This window comes from Cervus elaphus, chromosome 9, assembly GCF_910594005.1.
Source record: "Cervus elaphus chromosome 9, mCerEla1.1, whole genome shotgun sequence".
In the NCBI taxonomy this organism is placed as follows: domain Eukaryota; kingdom Metazoa; phylum Chordata; class Mammalia; order Artiodactyla; family Cervidae; genus Cervus; species Cervus elaphus.
In genome coordinates, this window is record NC_057823.1 from 10,109,871 (window position 1) to 10,131,556 (window position 21,686).

Genomic DNA, 21,686 nt, shown 5'->3' on the forward strand with positions numbered 1-21,686 from the left:
AAAAGTCTGTATCACAACTACATGCTACAACAAAGATCTAAGACAGGGTGCGCCAAATAAATAAATGAAAATAAACATTTTTTTAAAAAAAATGGGCTCTGTTGCTTAGAAAAACAAAAAGCAGCAGAGAGTCCATGTCTGGGCAAAGATGATGTCTCATCTCCTTGCATGACACTGATGCCCCTTGCCACTGGCCTGTCTGTCAGTCTGTTCAGTTCAGTCACTCAGTCACGTCCGACTCTGCGACCCCATGAATCGCAGCACGCTAGGCCTCCCTGCCCATCACCAACTCCCTGAGTTTACTCAAACTCATGTCCATCGAGTTGGTGATGCCATGCAGCCATCTAATCCTCTGTCGTCCCCTTCTCCTCCTGCCCCCAATCCCTCCCAGCATCAGGGTCTTTTCCAATGAGTCAACTCTTCACGTGAGGTGGCCAAAGTACTGGAGTTTCAGCTTCAGCATCAGTCCTTCCAATGCATATTCACGACTGATCTCCTTTAGGATGGACTGGCTGGATCTCCTTGCAGTCCAAGGGACTCTCAAGAGTCTTTTCCAACACCACAGTTCAAAAGCATCAATTCTTCGGCACTCAGCCTTCTTCACTGTCCAACTCTCACATCCATACATGACCACTGGAAAAACCATAGCCTTGACCAGACGGACCTTTGTTGCCAAAGTAATGTTTCTGCTTTTTAATATGCTATCTGGTTGGTCATAACTTTCCTTCCAAGGAGCAAGCGTCTTTTAATTTCATGGCTGCCATCACCATCTGCAGTGATTTTGGAGCCCCAAAAACTAAAGTCTGACACTGTTTCCACTGTCTCCCGTCTATCTCCCACGGCCTGCCTGTACTCCCTGCCAATTTCCCTGAAGCCAGCTGCCCGCTCTGCCCTGGGCCTTTGCAAAGTCTGCCCGGCTCCGAGAGACTCCGTCTTTCACCTGATGGTTCTGACTGATTTGTTAAGATTCAACCTGAGGGACTTCCCTGGTGGTCCAGTGGTTAAGAATCCCCTTTGTGATGCAGGGGATGCAGGTCTGATCCCTCCTGCCGCAGAGTTAACCAAGCCTGCATGCCACAACTGGAGTCTGTGCCACAGTGATAGATCTACATGGTGCCGTGAAGACCGAGTACCACAACTAAGTCCCAATGTGGCCAAAGTAAGTAACTAAATATTAGAAGAAATTCAGCCTGACCCCTCATGGGGTCAGCAACCTTCAACACTGACACACCTCTCCTTCGCACAGCCCTAAACTGAACTCCTAGGCAACAGCGACCATTCATCTCCGTTGATCCAGTACCTGGCGCAAGGCCCAGTTGTAATCAGCATAAATGAAGGGTAGTTCTATTGTCTAAATGATAACTAAGCCATTCTATAAAAGGAAAACTGTCTTCTTGGGGGGTTCTTTAATCCTCTAATGTGTGTTTCCCAAAGAGGGTGCAGAGGTGCCTCAGGGAACAAACTGAAAGCAAACCCACACACAACAGCGACAAGCACACTCCTGATCACAGCAGCGTGACTCATAGCGGCCGTCCGGCGGAAGCGACCCAAGTGTCTGCTGATGGACGAAGGGAGAAAGAAAATGAGGCCAAGCCACACAATGCAATAATATTCCGCCTCAAAAAGAAGGCCGTTCTGAAACACGGTACAACGCAGACGGACCTTAAGGGCATCACGCTAAATGAAACAAGCCAGTCAAAAGCACAAATACGATGCCACTCGCAGGAGGCCCCCAGCAGAGCCAGATCCAGGGACAGAAAGTAGAAGGGCGGGTGCCAGGGGCTGGGGGAGGGAGGAAGGGGGAGTCACAAGAGTTTAGTGGGGACACAATTTCAATTCAGGAAGATGAAAAAGTTCTGGAAATGCATGATGGTGATGGTTGCACAACAGTGTGACTGTACAGTACTTAATACCACTGAAGTGTACACTTAAAAATGGTTAAGTTTTACATATATATTCTACCACAGTAGAAAAGAAAATTAACACAGGAAAAAAAAAAAGAGCTGATCAGAATTTTACAGGAATTCACGACGAGAACCAGAATGCTCCTGCTGCACCTGACACTGGGCGGCGCCACCCACACCCACAGCAAAGCGCGACCGAAGTCTTACCTGGTAGGTGTGCAATATCTCCAGGAAGGACCTGTAGATTTCCGGGTGGTCCAGAAAGCGGGTCTTAATTTTGTTCACGTAGCTGATGGCGTTGTTGAACTCCACGGAATCGGACTCCAAGGGCACCTGGGGTTTGTCCTCCTTGTACAGCACCTGTTGCTTCACGTTCTCCGCACAGTCGCTGTGGTTGTGAGAATTCTCCTGACAACAGTACGACAGTGAGTTACTGTCCGGCCCAACACGGGCAGCAGACTGTGAGAAACACCAGACTGAGCCACCGTCTGCAAGAGCAGGCAAAACTCAGCACAGGGCTGAGTTTTTTCCTTTGATACAGAAAAAGTTTACTTCTGGGGGCGTGGAGAGAGGGAAGCGGAGACGGGGCACGCAGACACGGAGACGCTGAGTCCCCCTCAGCCTTCGGAGCGCCTGTGCATCATTCCTGGCTCTCACCAACTCACCTCTGCCCGATCCTTCTAACAGACTCAGGGCCCATGAAACCAGGATGCACACTCCACACTTTAAAAAATTAGCATTCTCCAGAAAACTACAAAGAGTGGATTGTTCAATCCTTTTCGGAGCAGAATTCGGGGCGTTTATAACAAAGTCTTCCCACCCTCTGGCCAGTCCATTTCAGCAAGACTGTTTTCAGCTGTGAAAGCTACCTGCTATCAGCAGGCAGGAGACTGGGACCCTGCAGGTGAGGGAGGCCCACCATCCAGGTTGCCCAGGGCGTGGGGCTTCTGGTGCTAAGCCCGGGGCAAGTCACATGAGAGAAGAGTGACGGGCCCTGAGCAGGCATCAAGTATGCTCTCCATTTACATGCTTTTCTGTCACCATAAACACATATAAAAGACAGACACACGTCTCTCTTTCCCAGAGGCTGGAATCCTAATTCACAGCGGGACAGGACCACCCCACAAAGGAGGTGATGTTTCTGTTTTAAACTGGAATTTCACGTGTGGTCCTGAGGATGGCAACACTGAAGGCAAAAGGAGAAGAGGGCGGCACAGGATGAGACGGTTGGATGGCATCACCAACTCAATGGACAGGAACCTGAGCAAACTCCAGGAGACAGGGGAGGATACAAGTCTGGCGTGCTGCAGTCCATGGGGTTGAAAAGAGTCGTACATGACTCAGCGACTGAATAACCACCTGAGCATGGCCTCGCTCTGCCACTGACCACAGCTGGGCTGTCAGGACTGACCCTCGGCTTCCTGCGGGTCCCCGCCTGGGTCTCAGGCAGGTCAGGATCCCTCTGGTTTGGCTTGAGGTCTTTGCGTACACAACCCCTTTCGGGAAATCTTCTAGACCTCATCTCCTAGCACTTTGAGCCCCTTTCTCGCTTGCTTTTTCTCCACGGCACATACCACTTTCCTACAGGTGACACATTTTACTTATTTTACTGTCTGTCCAGCCCTGAGCTGCAGGGAGACTCCAGGGGAGCAGGGATTCTATTTTGGACATGGCTGTATCTCCAGTGCCTGGAGCAGTGCTTAGAAGAGAGTGGGCTTTATCCACGGCTGGGGATGATCAGGTGAACTTCCCTGGCACCTGCAGCTGACCCTGGACCCCAGGGGCCTCCAGGCACACTGTGCCGCCTCCACCAGGCACCCCCACCAGCACCTGAGTGGGTCTACCAGTGCACCAGGGTTGCCACGACAAACACCAGAGGCTGGGCAGCTCCAGCAACAGGCACTTATTCCCCACAGTTCTGGAGGCTGGAGGGCCAAGCTCAAGGGGGCAGCAGGGTTGGAATCTCCCAAGGCCTCTTGCCTGGACACCTGCCCCTCCTTCCTACTGCGTCCTCACAGGGCTGTCCCTCTGTGCGCACATATCCCCGAGGTCACTCCAAACGCCCACATTTCTTCTTTATAAGGAGAGCAGTCAGACTGCATCAAGGCCCATCCTAATGGCCCCATTTTACCTAAATCATCTCTGTAAAGATCCTATCTCCATATACAGTCACATTCTGAGATACAGAGGATCAGAACTTTGAGATACGAATCTGGGGTTCGAGTGGGGGTGAATTTGGGGTTCGGGTGGGTGCAGAGGCAACTCCAGGAGTCTGAGCCAAGGAAAACAGAGACAGGAGACTGAGCAGTCACTGTTTTTCCCGGCGCTGGAACTGGTTCTCAATCACTTTGGGGTGCTCCTCCTGATCACCTCTCACTTAAACTCACAGAGATCTGATCCCGTGTTCCTCTGTGGCGTACAGGCTTGTCGGGGGCGGAGGGAGGGAGCAGCTTTGAAGCCCAGGATGGTTTCAGAGGAGGCTGTGTGTTCACTGAGGGCTCCTTTCCCACTAGTATAAGGGGGCATTTTTAAGCACCATGTGCCTCCTCCACTTCTATGAAGTGAGTTACTATGACAAGATGGAGAACCACCCCCTGCAGATCAGATGGGCTCCACAAAAAAGGTCAGGTGGTAATGGTCCAACCACTGTGGCAAACAGCCCAGTGATTCTTCAGTAAGTTAAACATGGTCACCAGGTGACTGAGCAATTCCACTCCTAGGTATCTACCCAAAGAACCAAAAACAAGTGTTCAAACAAATCCTTATATGTGTTTGTTCACAGCAGCGCTGTTCACAACTGCCAAAAGGTGGAAACAACTCTAGTGTTCATCAAGTGAAGAATGAATGAACAAAACGTGCTCCATTTATGCAGTGGAATATCATTCAGCCTTAAAAAGGAAGGAAGTGCTGGTACAACATGTTGCTGTTGTTGTGAGTTGCTAAAGCTGTGTCCAAGTCTCTATGACCCCATGGACTGTAGCCTGCCAGGCTCCTCTGTCCACGGAATTCTCCGGGCAAGAATACTGGAGTGGGTAGCCATTTCCTTCCCCAGGGTATCTTCCCGACTCAGGGATCAAACCCGGGTCTCCTGCATTTCCGGCGAATTCTTTACCGCTGAGCCACCAGGGAAGCCCCAATACAACATGGATGACCTTCAAAAACACAATGCTGAGAGAAGGAAGCCCAGACATAAAAAGACATACAGTGCATGATTGCATTTATATGAAGTATCCAGAAGAGGAAAACCTATGAGACAGAAAGCAGATCAGTGGCCGCCAGGGGCTGGGTGGGGTGGGGGATGGGGCCAAGGAGGCACAGGTTTCTTTCTGGGGTAATAAGAATGTTCTGGAATTAGTGGTGGCTGCACAGTATTGTAAATACACTGAAAAGCCACTAAACTGGACACACTGAAATGGTTATGATGATGAATTTTATGTTATGCAAACATTACCACAATTTAAAAACATTTTTTTACTGTAATCTGAAAAAGGTAGAAGCTATCAGCCATACAAACATAAGCTGGCTCTTTCCGCAGGCCACAGTTTGCCAACCCCTGGTCTAAACTTTCTGGAACAATCCAGGCTTTTGTGTTCTCTGCCTGCGGTGGGTGGCCTTGACCAGGCACAGCAGAAACGCCTCCCGGACACTAAGGAGCCGCCGTACACGGCCGACTGGCCTATCTGAGTGTGCACACACAGCCCCACCTGGCACTGCAGAGACTCCTCAAGGGGACACCCCAGCAGGGGACAGTGGCCCCCTCCGCCCCGCCCCACTGCTCATCTCAGCAGGTGCTGCATCCTGCCATCACCCGGATCGCTCACTTTCACTGACACCTCGCCCCTGGTCCACAATACCCTCCCCTCCATCTGGCTCACACAGGGCCCCCTCTAGCCTCCCAGATCTTCTCTTGCCCCGCCCCCCCTCAGTCCACGTCTGGCATGGCAGTTGGAGGGGCCTTTCCAGAACTCTCCCCTGGCTTCTCACGCTCCTGGCTCTCTCCCCTACAGCCTCTGCTTCAGGTCCCGACCCCACTGGCTTCCTGCTTTCTCAGCACACCCACTCGTTCCCACCTCAGGCCTTCACGCCCCGACCACAGAGCCGCCCCCAGAAGACACCGGCGCGGCCCCTGCTCCCCCACCTCTGCCCACGGCACCTCCCCAGGCCTGGCTTCTGCTGTCTTTCACTCGTGGCACTGAACTCCCTCCCACGTCTCACATCCATCCACACGTGTCTCGCGTGAGTCCCCACCTTAACCAGGCAAGGGCTGGAGAGCCAGGAATCTGAACAAACCCCAGTGCCTGGCACAGAGGAGGTGGCCTCCCAGGGACAGAATGAACTGTGAAAGACCCTTCACAGGGGGAAGGCAGCCGGCGTCCCTTTGAATGTAAAGGGGACACTAAACTACAAACTGCACCTCAAGGTTTATCTCTAAGTTCATCTAAGCAGACGTGGTCTTGGACAAATACAAAGGAGCCGCCCCCGAGAGGCAGGGTCTATCCTGAACAGAACTGGCAGCCAAGATTTACCACTCTTCTAACGCCTGGGGTCTCGCCCCTCAGGTGTCCCAGAACGGGGACAGTCGTGAACAAGACAGGCCTGATCTGGAGGACCCCATCTGCCAGGGAAGGCAAACCAACAGGAAATACCGCATTTTTTTTATTTCTTAGCTTTGCTATGCTATTTTGAAATATGTAGAACAGGATGCTGTGAAAATGACTTGGAGATGGGAATTGGGGGTGGGGGGGGGCTCTCTGACAAGGTGACGTTAAAACTAAAGTCAACCAGAACCAAAAAGGTGTGGATTCCAAAGGCCACAGCCAGGGAATGGTTTTCCTGCTGTGGTCCCTGGCCCCTGGGCATGCTGCCCACATCATGGCACATGTCTGTTTATCTTTCCCTTAGGCCAGTGTCTCAACCGGGGAGATTCTGTTCCCAACCCAGGGGACACCTGGCAATGTCAAGAGACCTTTAAGGTTGTCCTACTTGGCTGGGGGGGGGGGGGGGCGGCTACCGGCATCAGGTGGGTAGAATCCAGTGATTCACCACCCCCCGCAGAGCATGGGATGGGCCCCACCGAGAACAATCTGGCCCCAGAGGCAAGGCTGAGAAACCTTGACAAAAGGCTCCCCACAGGCTAACACTTAGTTCTCTTCCTCAGCACTTAAGAACTATTCTCTCCTTGTCTATAGTCTACAGGATTCATGATGGGGTGAAGAATGGAAAATATTCACATACGCACATGCACACACACACACATACACACACACACAGAAGGTACTTCAAAACAGTGAAGCCAGAAAAACCAGTTAAAAAAAAAATCACCAGGGCACTAGTGAGCCAGGAGCCCTGGAAAGTTCTCAGGCTACCAATGACTTGAAAAGGACTCTAGAAAGCTCAGAAGACATCTGGTTTGGGCCTGGCGGGAAGCAGGGCTGGAAATACAACACGTCCACAAACGTGATGTGAAACCAAGACGGCAGTGGGCGACCAGAGGGAATGAAGGGCATGGACCTCTCGGGCTGAGGGAGCAGCCCCACACACGGGGGCTCCTAGGCTGCAGCAAGACCGAAAAGCCCTGGTAGGCAGCTAATAAGGGAACATTCTCATCAAACTCCTCCTCAGAATTAATAGACTTGCAGTCACGAAATCTACCCCGGGGGCAGACAAGACTGTTCTCCTTATCTCTCCAACAGGTCTCGAAGTTACTTGGGGAGCAGCAGGAGCCCTGCAGCTATTTAAGAGAAGGAGAGGCTCGTGTGAAGATCCGGCCTTGGGAGCAGTTACTCCCACAGGGCTAGAGAAAGGCAAATTCCGCATGTCACCGGTTCTTTCCTCAACACCCAGTGTTGACACAGTGCCTCGGATTCAGCAAAGTGCCCCTGCACACAGAGCTGCAAAGAGCTCGCTTTTCTCCTCTAGGCAGACTGTTCTGAAGGTTAATCCCCGCTAAAGCTTTTATCATCTGGAGGCACAAGCGCTACCTCTGGATCCTGGGGCTTCATTTGCAAACATGAAATGGAAGCTTTTTTGGCCCCAGGCTTCCAAGTACCTTTTTAAAAGTGAGGCGCACTCCTCAGCTTTAATGAGATGACTTGCTGATGGTGCTGATGTGCTGACAAGCCTGCCTTGCATAGAGAAAAGGCAGAATGTGTGCGCTAGCCCCCCTCAGAGAGGGACCTGCCACTGCCAAGTCGCCTCGCACTGCTCTCTGTTCAAATCCTGACTCCCTAATTGATAGGAAACTGCAATCTCCTTCAACAAAGGAGAAACCTACAAAATGCTTCAGAGTAGATTTTTAGCTTCCCTGCAAAAACCCCTGGGGCAGAGATGGAGGAGGAGGTGGTTGAAAGAGCTGGTTCAGTCACACCAGGGCTTCTCAATGCTGTGATTCTGCTCCCAGGAGACATGTGGCTCTGTCTGGAGATCTGTTTTTGGCTGCCTCGACTGGGTGAGGGCCTACGGGTGGAGGCCAGGGATGCCGCTGAACACCCACAATGCCCTGGCCAGCAACGCCACCAGCAAAGTCTTATGCCCTAAATGGCAACAGGACCGAGGAGAGAAAAAAAGACAGTGGCTACCTTTTAAGAGTAAAGTTCAAACAGTCCTTTTCTCAGGGGGTCTGGAGAGCTCAAACAAGAAGGGACTGCAGAGACAGAAGAGGCTGCCACCTGTCACTTAAGAAAGAAGGGACCACAAGCCTGAGCTGAGCCCATGGTCCTGCCCGCAGGGGAGGGAAGCACACCAATAATAAAGACGGCTGGTCACACATGCATCTCCACCGCTTTACTTTGTGTGGTGCCAGGGGTGATCAGAGGGCTCATGGGCCTAGTACAAGTACGGCCTGCCCAGCGCTCTGAGGAGGAGCCTCAAACCCAGACCTTGGCGGCTGCGACTGCCATTATCTTTTTTAATCAGAGTACAGTTGCTTTACAATGTTAAGTTTCTGCTGTACAACCAAGCAAATCAGATATATACACACACACCCCCACATACATCCCCTCCCTCTTAGACCTCCCTCCTACCCCCACCCCATCCCAGCCCTCTTGGTCATCACAGAGCACTCAGCTGAGCTCCCCGTGCCATATACCATAGTTCCCAGTAGCTATCTATTTTACACATAGTAGTGTATTTACGCCAAGTCACCGAATCTCCCAAGTCACCCCACCTTCCCTCCCCCACTGTGTCCACATGTCCGTCTTCTATGTCTGCGTCTCTACTGCTGCCCTGGAACTAGGTTCGTCTGTCCTATTTTTCTAGATCCCACATGTTAATACATGCGCTAATATACGATTCTGGTTTTTCTTTCTGACTTCCTTCACTTTGCATGACAGACTCTAGGTCCATCCGTGTCTCTGACTGTGACCGGACATAAAACTGTGTTTGGAGAATGCCTCGCTGACACATACAGACACAGCCACTCTTGATTTAAATCTGCCGAACGGATCAATTTGGGATGCAGAGGCTGCTGGGGAAGGTGCTTCCATTTATTTTGATTTGTGCTAGAAGCATTTCAAGAAGATCGACCCTTCACCTGCTTCCCTGCCAATGAAACACACGAGACACACTGCCTGGCCTGAGTACCCCAGTGCCAGAGTGGGAGGTGCTAAGGCCCGATCACTCACACCACTGCATACCTGGTTCGACAGAGGCGACTGTATGTTTAACTTGCCATTCTTGGGAATGTCTATTCTGTAGCCGAGAGGAAGGAAAGCGTTGAATCCAACAATGAGGTCAGGGTGTTCATGGAAGAGCTGCGACACTCGTCGGATGACGCCAGGAGTATCAATGCTGGAACAGAGAAGACCAGGACTGGGCAGGAACGTCTTAGGGGGCAAACTGGGAACCGAGCTAACTTCTGACTCTCTTAACCGTCCCAGGACACAGGCTGCTCAACAGACAACGAAGCACCCTAAAATGTGTTCCGTGTGACTGCAGACGGTGGTCCACCACCAAGGCAGCCAGGCCTGGGCTCCCTGTATCTTCCCAGCAAAAACCCACAACAGGCACACAGCACAGCTCCCAAAAAAACTGCAAGCACGTGAGCTAGGTTCTGAAAATGTCAGGAGAGCCAGCCGCACAACCTGAGCTCCAAGAAGTGACAGGAGGCCAAGTCCTCTAAACGGGGAGATAAACTCACTTCATACGAATTAGCGATCTGCTGTGACACAGGAGTTGTTCCCAGTAACTGACGGTAATGCACAAATGTCAAAGGCCCTGCAAGTATGGAAACTGCATAACAGATCAAGGAGAGAGGAGCTAGGGCTCTCCCTCAGGGCTGCAGTCAGGGCCAAGGCCTTAGCATCGGGCTTGTGGAAGGAAACCAGGTGGGTCCTGTCATTATTATTTCCTCAGTGGGGGAAGCAGCACAGTGTGGACGTGATACTCATGAATCTAAGTCAGAAGGGACGGAGTCCTGGTCCCATCTCTGCTCCTAACATGAATCTGGGTGAATCCCTGGCCCACTCTAAGTCTCAGCAAGCCCCGTCAAACAAGATAGGATATCGGGAGATCCCCAATATATCTCTAACCCCCCTGATTCTGTGCCTGTGAAAACAGCTAATGTGTTTTAAATGCCTTCTAAGTGCCAGGTTCCTTACTAAGCATTTTATGTGCGTTATTTCTCAAGTAGGCCTGGGATGAGGGCGAGGCAAGTAAGGCACTCACCTTGGGGATTAAGCTTCGAGAGGGAGAGACTGCCAAAGCATTCCTTAACCAGGATAAGTAACATTTTCATGCAGTGCTTGGGGGGGAAAAATCTAAATTTTAAAAAACTCCCGACGAACAAAATTTATCTTAAAAAAAAACCCAACATCCTGAGTAAAGACAGGATCCCCTCCTGTGCTTGCTTGACAGCCTCACTCGCCTCACCCCATCCCTGCCCTCCTTCCAGGAATCCCCCACAATAGCTTCACAAGGAAGGTACCCTTCCGTCCCGTTTTTTGGAAGAAGGAACTGGGGCTCCGAAAAGTCACAACCTGCGCAAGGTCACCCTGTTGAGGGGCAGCGGGGGTTAGTGGCTCCCACATCGCTCAGGCCCACTGCGGCCCAGGGCGTCCAGCTGGGACGTCCCCCTGGGCAGGGGCCCCGCAGGTACCTCTGGCTCTTGAACTCCTTCATGATTTCCAGGAAGCCATTGTAAGTGGCAGGATCACTGCCGAAGCGGATCTTCACCTGGTCCAGGTAGGTGAGGGCGTCTTCCACCTGCGGGGAGGGGGAGGGTCCTGGTGGGCCGCGGTCGGCGCAGAAGGGGAAGGGGCCGGGGGTCCCTGGCAGGAGGGGGGACAGGCCGGGCTCCAAGGGGCGGAGGCAGGGAGTCGCGGGTCCAGGGCCCAGCGGAGCGGAGGCCGAGGCAGGGCCAGGGTCGGGCGGGGCCCTGGTAGGGGGCGCCAACCTCCGGGGACTGGAAGACGGGGTTCCCCAGGGAGGGCTGGGGCACCACTCACGTGCACCGGCAGTTTCTCGTGGCCCCCGGAGCCCGAGCGACCCCAGCGGGCACCGCTCAACCCCCGGCCCGCAGGGCCGACGCCGCCGCCGCCGCCAGCGTGCGCCATGTTGGAACTCGGAGCCGCGGCCCGCCCCGCCCCCCGCCCGAGGTCGGCCGCGCATGCGCTGGCTCCGCCCCGGGGGGCGTGGCCTGGCGGCGGCTGGGACTGCAAAGTTCCTTGAGGGATTGGCTGTAGGATCTTACCCATAAAACTGAAATGCTAACGCTTAAAATACCACCGGCGGGCAAACCAAGGCCTGCCCTCTGCTTTTGTCCGGCCCCACAAGTAAACTGAGAATGCTTTTTAACAATTTTAAAAGTTGGGAAAACTCCGATAGTGAAGATTATTCCGTGCCACGTGAAAATTCTATGAAATTCAGGTTTCGGTGTCTGTAAAATTAAGGTTTACTGGAACACTGGAATGCCCACTCGTTTACTGGGCACCTCTGGCTATTTTTGCGCTTCGACGGCGGGGTGAATAGCTTCTACAGATGCTAAGATCTACACAGCCTGATATATTTACTGAAATAGTGTTCTGGACCCCTGCTTTCTAGGGTTGATGTAACAACTGAGGTATGGACACACCGCACCCGAATACATGGCCCTGCAGTGAAGTTTTGCCAAAATGCTTTTTAAAATTTTTTTATTAATTTATTTTGCTGTGCTCAGTTTTAATTTCAGCATGTGGGATCTTAATTGTGGCAGCAAACTCTTAGCTGTGGCATGTGGGATCTAACTCCCTGACCAGGGATTGAACCCATGGCCACTGTGTTGCCAGTGCAGAGTGTTAGCCTTTGAAACACCAGGGAAGTCCCTGCTAAATTGCTCTTGACTTAGTCCTGATCCTCCTCTCCTCACTTCTCTAGTCCTGTTTCCATCACTTCCCCACTGGACCAGTTTGGGAGCCTCTTAACCAGTTTTTCCAGTCCCAGTGCCATCAAGAACTGAGATCATTCCACAACTGCTTCCAAATCTCCAAGGTCTTCCTATTTCTTATGAGTTAAATCTGAGCACCTACATGCAGCATTGAAGGCAGTAAAAACCTACTCCTTACGAAACTTTTCTTACAGAGTTTTCCACCCAAGTAAGCTGCCTTCTATCTGTGCAGAAATTCCTGTCAATGCCTGCTTAGCCTGGCTGCTCCCTGACCCCATGCATCAGCCAGAAGCCCTATTCTATCTCTTCATTACACAAAAGCATCCTATATAGCCTGCAAAATACAACCCAAGTATCCTCTCTCTCAAGAAACTACCCGACTTCTCCTCTGCCATCCCACAGTCTCTTGTACATTATCTTCATTTGGTATCTCTATTTGTGAAGAGGTGCAGGAAAGCTAAGAATATATTGGCAACAAGTGCATCATTTGTCAGGGGTCAGGAGTAAAATTGGGACTTCCCTGGTGGCTCAGACAGTAAAGCATCTGCCTACAAAGAAGGAGACCCGGGTTCGATCCCTGGGTGGGGAAGATCCCCTGGAGAAGGAAATGGCAACCCACTCCAGTACTCTTGCCTGGAAAATCCCATGGATGGAGGAGCCTGGTAGGCTACAGTCCATGGGGTCGCAAAGAGTTGGACACGACTGAGCAAATTCACCTTCTAGAAGTAGAATTGGACTTCCCAGGTAGCGCTAGTGGTAAAGAACCCGGCTGCCAATGCAGGAGACGTAAGAGATGCCGAGTCGATCCCTGGGTAGGGAAGATCCTCTGGAGGAGGGCATGGCCACCCACTCCAGTATTCTTGCCTGGAGAATCCCATGGACAGAGCAGACTGGCAGGCTACAGTCCATGGGGTCACAAAGAGTCAGACACGACTGTAGGGGCTTCCAGCAGCAGGAGTAGAATGGTGAACAAAACCAACAAGGCTTTTACCCCACAGTGTCATCAGTCTTTCAGGAAGGATAAAAATCAATCACATACACAAATGTAAAGTTTCAACTGTGACAGATACTTCAAAGGGAAGTTACAAGTATAATAGTCATTCTGTTCCAGTTACTCTGGCTGTGTTATAAACCATCTCCAGATTTAGAGGTTTACAATGATAAGAACATTTATTTTGTTCTCCAACCTGCAATTTGGGCAGGCTTGGAAGGGACAGCTCATCCCTGGCCCCTCTGTGTCAGCTGGGTGGTTGGAAGGCTGAGGCTAGAATCCTCTGAAGGTTTACTCACTCACATGTCTCTCAGTTGCTTCTGGCTGTAGGTTGAGGCCAGTGGCTGTTGCCAAAATGACCCACATGTGGCCTCCTCATGTAACCTGAGCTTCCTCACAGTATGGCAGCTAGGTTCCAAGCCCAATCACACAGAGAGGAACAACTGAGCCAGGTGGAAGCCTTATACCCTTTTCTGATCTACCATTGCAAGTTACAGAGAATCAAAAGCCCCTCCCAAATTCAAGTGGAGAGCCAGCAGACTCCAGAACCTGGGGAGTGGCCAGGTTCTGAAATAGCATGCATGCATGCCTATGTGCTCAGTCTTTGCAACCCCATGGACTGTAGCCCACCAGGCTCCTCTGTCCGTGGAATTCTCCGAGCAAGAATCCTGGAGTGAATTGTCATTTCCTTCTCCAAGGGATCTTCCCAACTCAGGAATAGAACCTGGATCTCCTGCATTGGCAGGGAGATTCTTTACCACTGAGCCACCTGGGAAGCTCCAGGAATAGAATGGGGAGATAGGAAATATTGCCATGACCATTTTTGGAAAATACCTTCTGACACCAGATAGACTTAACCCAGTCAGGGGGTAAGAAAGGCCTCCCAGAGGTAGTGATATTCTAGTTGTGTTCTGAATGCTATGTAGGTGTCCACTGTGAAAATCAGTCCTGAGTGTTCATTGGAAGAACTGATGTTGAAGCTGAAACTCCAATATTTTGGTCACCTGATGCGAAGAGCTGACTCATTTGAAAAGACCCTGATGTTGGGAAAGATTGAAGGCAGGAGGAGAAGGGGACGACAGAGGATGAGATGGTTAGATGGCATCACCGACTCATTGGAGATGAGTTTGAGTAAACTCCAGGAGTTGGTGATGGACAGAGGGGCCTGGCATGCTGCGGTTCATGGGGTCACAAAGAGTCGGACACGACTGAGTGACTGAACTGAACTGAACTGTGAAAATCAGAAGGAATGACTGTGCAAAGGCCCTGTGGTGGGAACAAGTGTGGCATATTTAAAGAACTTTAAAAAAAGCAACCAGTATTCTTGGATTTCAGAGGAATGGAAGGGAGAGACAGAGAGAGAGAGTAGGATAAGAGTAGACGGAACAGAGACAGAACAGAGAAGGCCACTCTTTCTTATGAGATGAATTAAGGCTTTTGGACTTAGCATTTAGCACTGGTAGAAACTGTGTATGGGTTCTACACAAGGAACTGTTTCAGCAGCTTGGAAGTTGGAAGCAAATGCTCTGACTATTCTGCAGGGAAGTGATTGGAGGGGAGCCAGGGAGGGTGCAGGGAGGCTGTTTCATTGTTTAGACAGGCAAAGGATGATGGTGGTTGAGACCAGAGTAGGAGAAGTGTAGAGGTGGAGAGAAGGTGGTGAAAGGGAGTGATATTTAGAAGGTAAAGCAAAGGGGACGTGGCACAGGGTGGATGTGGGGGTGAGGAGAAAGGAAGTTTGAGGGTTCATAACTCCTAGCCCACAAAGGTATTCTGCTCAGTTTCATTGCGTTTCTGTCTGAACAGAAGCTGAGGCCGACTGAACCGCATTCTGAGGCTACCAGTCCTATCCACAACAGCATCTCCTGGGGGCAGTCCCTCCCCTGAGAATCAATGGCACACGTTGGCTTCTGATAAGCCCCAGAGACCTTATACATTGCTCCCCCTCCCACAAGGATCACCTTAAGTTTTCTATTCTTTTAGTAGGTCTCTTAGAGTCAGAGGAAGCCCTCACTCAACTGGAGAACAGGCAACCACAACTCAATGCCACCTTGGCATGTGTGTGAGTTCTGAAGGATGCATGAATATATGCATGTGTGTGTGTGTGTGTGTGTGTGTGTGTGTGTCTGTGTGTGTGTTCAATATGTAGGCAGCAGTATATGTACATCTTTTCATTCTTATTTTTATAAAGCATACAAAGTTGCTAAGCTAATTTTTTTCTTTTTTTTTTTAATAATTTATTCTTTATTTATTTTTGGTTGCATTGGGTCTTTGTTGCTGCTTGTGGGCTTTCTTTAGCTGCAGTGAGCAGGGGTTCCTCTCTAGTCGCGGTGTGTGAGGTTTCCACTGCGGTGGTTTCTCTGGCTATGGGACACAGGCTCGTGGGCTCGTGGGCTTCAGTAGAACACAGGTTCTGTATTTGTGGTGCCAGGGCCTAACTGCTCAGTGGAATCTTCCCGGACCGGGGATCGAACCTGTGTCCCCTGAATTGGCAGGTGGATGCTTAACCGTTGTACCACCAGGGTACAACAGATTAAATTGAAAACCTTATAGATAAACAACAAGGACCTACTGTATAGCACTTACTGTATTTCCCTACAGGGAAATATATTCAATATATTATACGAACCTATAATGGAAAAGAATCTAAAAAAGAATATATATATATGTATATATACACATATATGTGTGAATCAATTTGCTGTATACTCCTGAAACTAGCGCAACATTTTAAATTCACTGTACATCAATATAAAAAGTTAAAATGGTTTTATATGAAAATAAAAAGTTTTTTAAAAATTAGAAAAAATGGAAAACCTTAGAGGTGACAGTTTGGGTAGACAGCTTAAATAAATTTGGAACACAAATTTCCTTATCATTTGTCTAATTTAATGACATTAAAGTAAGGTTCTTAGGTAGATCTTTTGTTGGACAGTATCTTGGCAAAATTAATATAAAAAATCCTGTATATTCTGAACTAGCTAAGTCTTCCCAGGTGGCAAACTCGCTAAAGCTGGGAATCGCAGTCTGCAGCAGAACTTTACAAGGCTGCCAGAGATTCCCGTGCCCTGGTGTACGCACCCTGCCTTGTCTTCCTTCCTGGAGTATAGGTGGTCCTGGGAACATCATGGATGTCACACCTACAGTATGTCTATGTCTACACAGCGAAGGTGAAGGGAATTCTCAGAGTGCTTAAGATTCCAAACGAAGTTGATTTTCAATTCATCAGAAAGCAGATTATGTAGTAGACCTGACCTAATCAAGGGTACCCTTTATTTTTTATTTTAAAAAAAATTTTAAAGATTTTAAAAAACATCTTAAAAGAGCATCTCTTTACCAGAAATTTTGACTGTCTTCATTCAATGGATGCTTGGGCTCATGTTTCCTGTTTATAACTGTATCACTCAAGGACTTGGTTTATCTCTTTGCTATAATATGAAAGACAGAATAGTATTTATTTTCTTGTTTTATTGAAATATACTTGATTTACAATGGCATGTTGGTTCCAAGTGTACAGTACAGTGTTTCAGATATATGTATTTGTGTACGTGTGTATAATTGCACACACACACACACATATATATAATTTTCAGATTCTTTTCCCTTATAGGTTATTACAAAATAATGAGCATAGTTCCTTTTTCTATACAGTGAGTCCTTGGTAATCTATTTTATATGTAGTGGTGTGTATATATTAATCCCATTGTCTTCATTTATCCCTCTCCTCCTTCCCCTTTGGTAACCATAAATTTGTTTTCTATGAAAATTTTAAAAAAAGCTATAACCGACCTAGACAACATATTAAAAAGCAGAGACATCACTTTGCTGACCAAGATCCGTTTAGTCAAAGCTATGATTTCTCCAGTAGCCATGTATGGATGTGAGAGTTGGACCATAAACAAAGCTGAGCACCAAAGAATTGATGCTTTTGAACTGTGGTGCTGAAGAAGACTCTTGAGAGTCCCCTGGACTGCAAGGAGAACAAACCAGTCCATCCTAAAAGAAATCAGTCCTGAATATTCATTGGAAGGACTGATGCTGAAGCTGAAGTTCCAATACTTTGGCCACCTGATGCAAAGAACTGACTCATTTGAAAAGACCCTGATGCTGGGAAAGATTGAAAGCAGGAGGCAAAGAGGATACAGAGGTTGAGATGGTAGAATGGCATCACCAACTCAATGGACATGAGTTTGAACAAGCTCCAGGACTTGGGGATGAACAGGGAAGCTTGGCGTGCTGCAGTCCATGGGGTTGCAAATAGTGGGACACAACTAAGAGACTGATCTGTGCTAAACTGTCCTGTGAACAATAAAGGTTTGAACTCCAAGGGTCTAATTATACATGATTTTTTTTCAATAAATTCATATTACTTAACCAAAACCAAAAAATTTTAAGGATTTTTTAAATCTTATTTTTTAAAATTATTTGGGAAAAAAAATTATTTGGGCCATTTTTAAAGTCTTGATTGAATTTTTTACAATATTGCTTCTATTGTTTTATGATGTGATTTTTTTGGCCACAAGGCACGTAGGATCTTAGTTTCCTGAATCCAGGGATCACCTCCCTGCAATGGAAAGAGAAGTCTTTTTTGTTGTTGTTTTTTTAATTAATTTATTTATTTTAATTGGAGGATAATTACTTTACAATATTGTGATGGCTTTTGCCATACATCAGTATGAATCAACCATAGGCACACATGTGTCCCCTCCACCTTGAACCTCCTCCCACCTCCCTCCCCACCCTATCTCTGCAGGTTATCACAGAGCCCGCCTTTGGGTGCCCTGTGTGACACATGAAACCCGCACTGGTTATCTATTTTACATGTGGTAATGTATATGTTTCAGTGCTATCCTCTCAAATCATCTCACCCTCTTCTCCCACTGAGTCCAAAAGTCTGTTCTTTACATCTGTGTCTTGGAAGGAGAAGTCTTAACCGCTGAACCACCAGGGAAGTCCCAGGGGCACTCTTTAAAAGAGTCTGGAAGTCAGTCTTGAAGCAGCAGAGACGTGTGATTCTGTTGGCCTTGAAGGAGGAACCAGTCCACGTCATGATCTGCCTATGGAAAGAGGCGGCCTCTGGGAGCCAAGAGCCACAGGCCTACAGCTTCAAGGAGCTCAGCTCGAAAGGAGCATGGATCAGGGCTCTGAGCCTGTCCATGAGATCCCAGCCCCAGCGGCAACTTGTAGGGCCCTGAACAGAGAACCCAGCCACATTATGCCTAGATTCCTGATCCACAGACACTGTGAGAGAATAAAAGGCTGTTCTTTTCAGCAGCGAAGTTTGTGGTGATTTGTTACTCAGTGATAGCTCACTAAATCACTAATTAGTGATAGCTCACTAATCCCTATGAAGTAGTCTTGTCAAAACCGTTTACCGTGTGATGATGAGGTGTCAATGTAGGTTCTTCAAGTGTGACAAATAGACTGCTTTGGTGGGGGATGTTGATAATGGAGGAAATGCCACATGTGTGGGTGGAAGGGGTATGTGAGAAATCTCTGTGCCTCCCACTCAATTTTGCTGTGAACCTAAACTGCTCTAAAAATAGTCTGTTTATGAAAATGTTTGCTCTAAATCTAATCGTTTAAGACCAGGGTTGCAGATTGTAAATATTTTATATATATATTATATATATATATATATATATATATATATATATATATATACATTTAAAATGTATATATATACATTTAAAAGTTATTTGTTTGGCTGTGCCAGGTCTTAGTTGTGGCGTGTGGGATCTTTGACCTTTGTTGCAGCATGCAAACTGTTTAGTTACTGCATGTGGGCTCTAGTTCCTTGACCAGGGATCAAACCCAGACCTTCTGCATTGGGAACATGGAGCCTTAGCCACTGGATCACCATGGAAGTCTCAATATTTTATATTTTAAACAAATAAAATAACTATATAATAAAAGTATTATAAATGTTATATACAATATAAATATATATGTTTATTGTATGCCCGTATAATACACACAGTATTAAAGTATACAGTATAAATAAGCACAAAGAGCCAGATTGTAAGTATTTTTCACCCTGGGTTCATACATTCTCTGTCACTATAGCATGAAAACAGCCATAGGTAATATGCGAATGAACAGGCATGGCTGTGTTTCAATAAAACTTTATTTACAAAAACAAACATGCAGACTGTGGCTTGCTAAGTCCTGCTCTACAATATCTATGAGACTAGAGACAAAGCAAACGAATGCAGTGCAGTGGGTGAACAAATCTTGATTGCATCCTAGTTTGAAGAAACAGCTATTTAGGAATGTTTTAGGACTAATTAGAAAAATTAGGAATGCCTATTGTTAGTTTTGGCAGGTGTGTGCAGTTATGTAGAAGAATGACCTTATTCCTTAAAGGTGCCTCCTTACATAAGCACTGAAGTGTCTTGATATCACCAGGGCCAGAATTAGGGTGAGGAGTCTGTGCAAGTACAGGATCAGAATCCAGTTTTTTTGAAAATGTTGGTATTTTGTTCAACATGCATTTTTATTCATTTTGATTTAAAAGTTATGGTGACCCAATGTCTGTTTTGATGGTCGAATATTTTTGGTGCCCTTTAACTTCGTGTCTGAGTGCTCCCTCCACTCTTCTCACCCTAGTCCCAGCATCACTTTGAATTGGTTTAGCAGGAGATTGGCAGCAATAGGGCAATTGGGGAATCTCAATAAATACATGTTCATTGTCTTCAATATTGCAACTTTGCTGTGGGTTTGAATGTTTTCACACAGAGTTAAGCAAATTTAAAAAAAAAACTCTAGACTTCTAAAGTTAAAAACTTTAAATTAACTAAACCCCACCCAGGGACTTCCCTGGAAGTCCAGTGGCTAAGATTTGGCACTCCTAATGAAGGGGACCCAGGCTCAATCCATGGTCAGGAAATTAGATCCCACATGCCACAACTAAGAGTTCTCATGCCATAACTAAAGATCCTGCATGTCACAAGTAAGACCTGACACAACCCAATAAATAAATATTTTAAAAATAAATTTAAAAAATAACCCCCCCTCAAACTCATAGATACAGAAAGCAGATTGGTGGCTGCCGGAGACAGGGGGTAGGGTTGGGTGAAATGGGTGAAGTTGGTCAAAAGGTACAACTCTAGGGGGCAGGAAATGGGGAATTAAGAGCTGTTTATGTGACCAGATGTTCTGATTTGCCAGTGACTGAAGGGTTATCATAACATGGGGCCTTGCTTGTAAATGGCATCAGTTCAGATCAGTCACTCAGTCATGTCCGACTCTCCAACCCCATGGACTGCAGCACGCCCAGCCTTCCTGTCCATTGCCAACTCCTGGAGTTTACTCAAACTCATGTCCATTGAGGCGGTGATGCCATCCAGCCACCTCATCCTCTGTCATCCGCTTCTCCTCCTGCCTTCAATCTTTCCCAGCATCAGGGTCTTTTCCAAGGAGTCAGTTCTTTGCATCAGGTGGCCAAAGTATTGGAGTTTCAGCTTCAGCATCAGTCCTTCCAATGAATATTCAAGACTGATTTCCTTTAGGATGGACTGGTTGGATTTCCTTGCAGTCCAAGGGACCCTCAAGAGTGTTCTCCATCACCACAGTTCAAAAGCATCAATTCTTTGGCACTCAGCTTTCTTTGTAGCTCAACTCTCACATCCAAACATGACTACTGGAAAGTCTTGTATACAGAGTCACCATGATCACCCTACTTTCTGATTTTTACCTTATAGCCTCTGTTCTATTTGATTTCCTTGCCATGATAATGTATTATTATTTGTGTAACCATGTAATAAGGAAGCTGACTTCTCACCAAAAATAACTTATGATAAATAAGTCCTGAAGGTGTCATGTACAATCTGGTGACTATAGTTAATAATACAGTGTTGTATATTTGCTGGATTCAGAATTGCCAGGAGGAATATCAATAACCTCAGATATGCAGATGATACCACACTTATGGCAGAAAGCGAAGAAGAACTAAAGAGCCTCTTGATGAAAGTGAAAGAAGAGAGTGAAAAAGTTGGCTTAAAGCTCAACATTCAGAAAACTAAGATCATGGCATCTGGTTCCATCACTTCATGGCAAATAGATGGGGAAACAGTGGAAACAGTGAGAGACTTTATTTTTTTGGGCTCCAAAATCACTGCAGATGGTGACTGCAGCCATGAAATTAAAAGACACTTGCTCCTTGGAAAAAAAGTTATGAGCAACCTAGACAGCATAGTAAAAAGCAGAGACGTTACTTTGCCAACAAAGGTCTGTCTAGTCAAAGCTATGGTTTTTCCAGTAGTCATGTATGGAAGTGAGAGTTGGACTGTAAAGAAAGCTAAGTGCCGAAGAATTGATGCTTTTCAACTGTAGTGTTGGAGAAGACTCTTGAGAGTCCCTTGGACTGCAAGGAGATCCAACCAGTCCATTCCTCAAGGAAATCAGTCCTGAATATTCATTGGAAGGACTG

The 21,686-nt window shown here is 47.7% G+C and overlaps 1 protein-coding gene across 1 annotated transcript in view; it reads right to left on the bottom strand.

Moving 5' to 3' along the window:
• SIN3B (SIN3 transcription regulator family member B) overlaps positions 1-11,476 on the bottom strand; it is a 45,569-nt gene extending 34,093 nt beyond the window's left edge. The window contains exons 1-4 of the mRNA XM_043911079.1: positions 11,348-11,476; positions 10,999-11,105; positions 9,539-9,692; positions 2,112-2,312 (exon numbers count right to left, since the gene is read on the bottom strand). Of these exons, the coding sequence (XP_043767014.1) occupies positions 2,112-2,312; positions 9,539-9,692; positions 10,999-11,105; positions 11,348-11,455 (570 nt within the window). The 5' untranslated portion in view covers positions 11,456-11,476. The remainder of the gene's footprint in view (positions 1-2,111; positions 2,313-9,538; positions 9,693-10,998; positions 11,106-11,347) is intronic.
• Between the last annotated feature and the right edge of the window lie 10,210 nt (positions 11,477-21,686).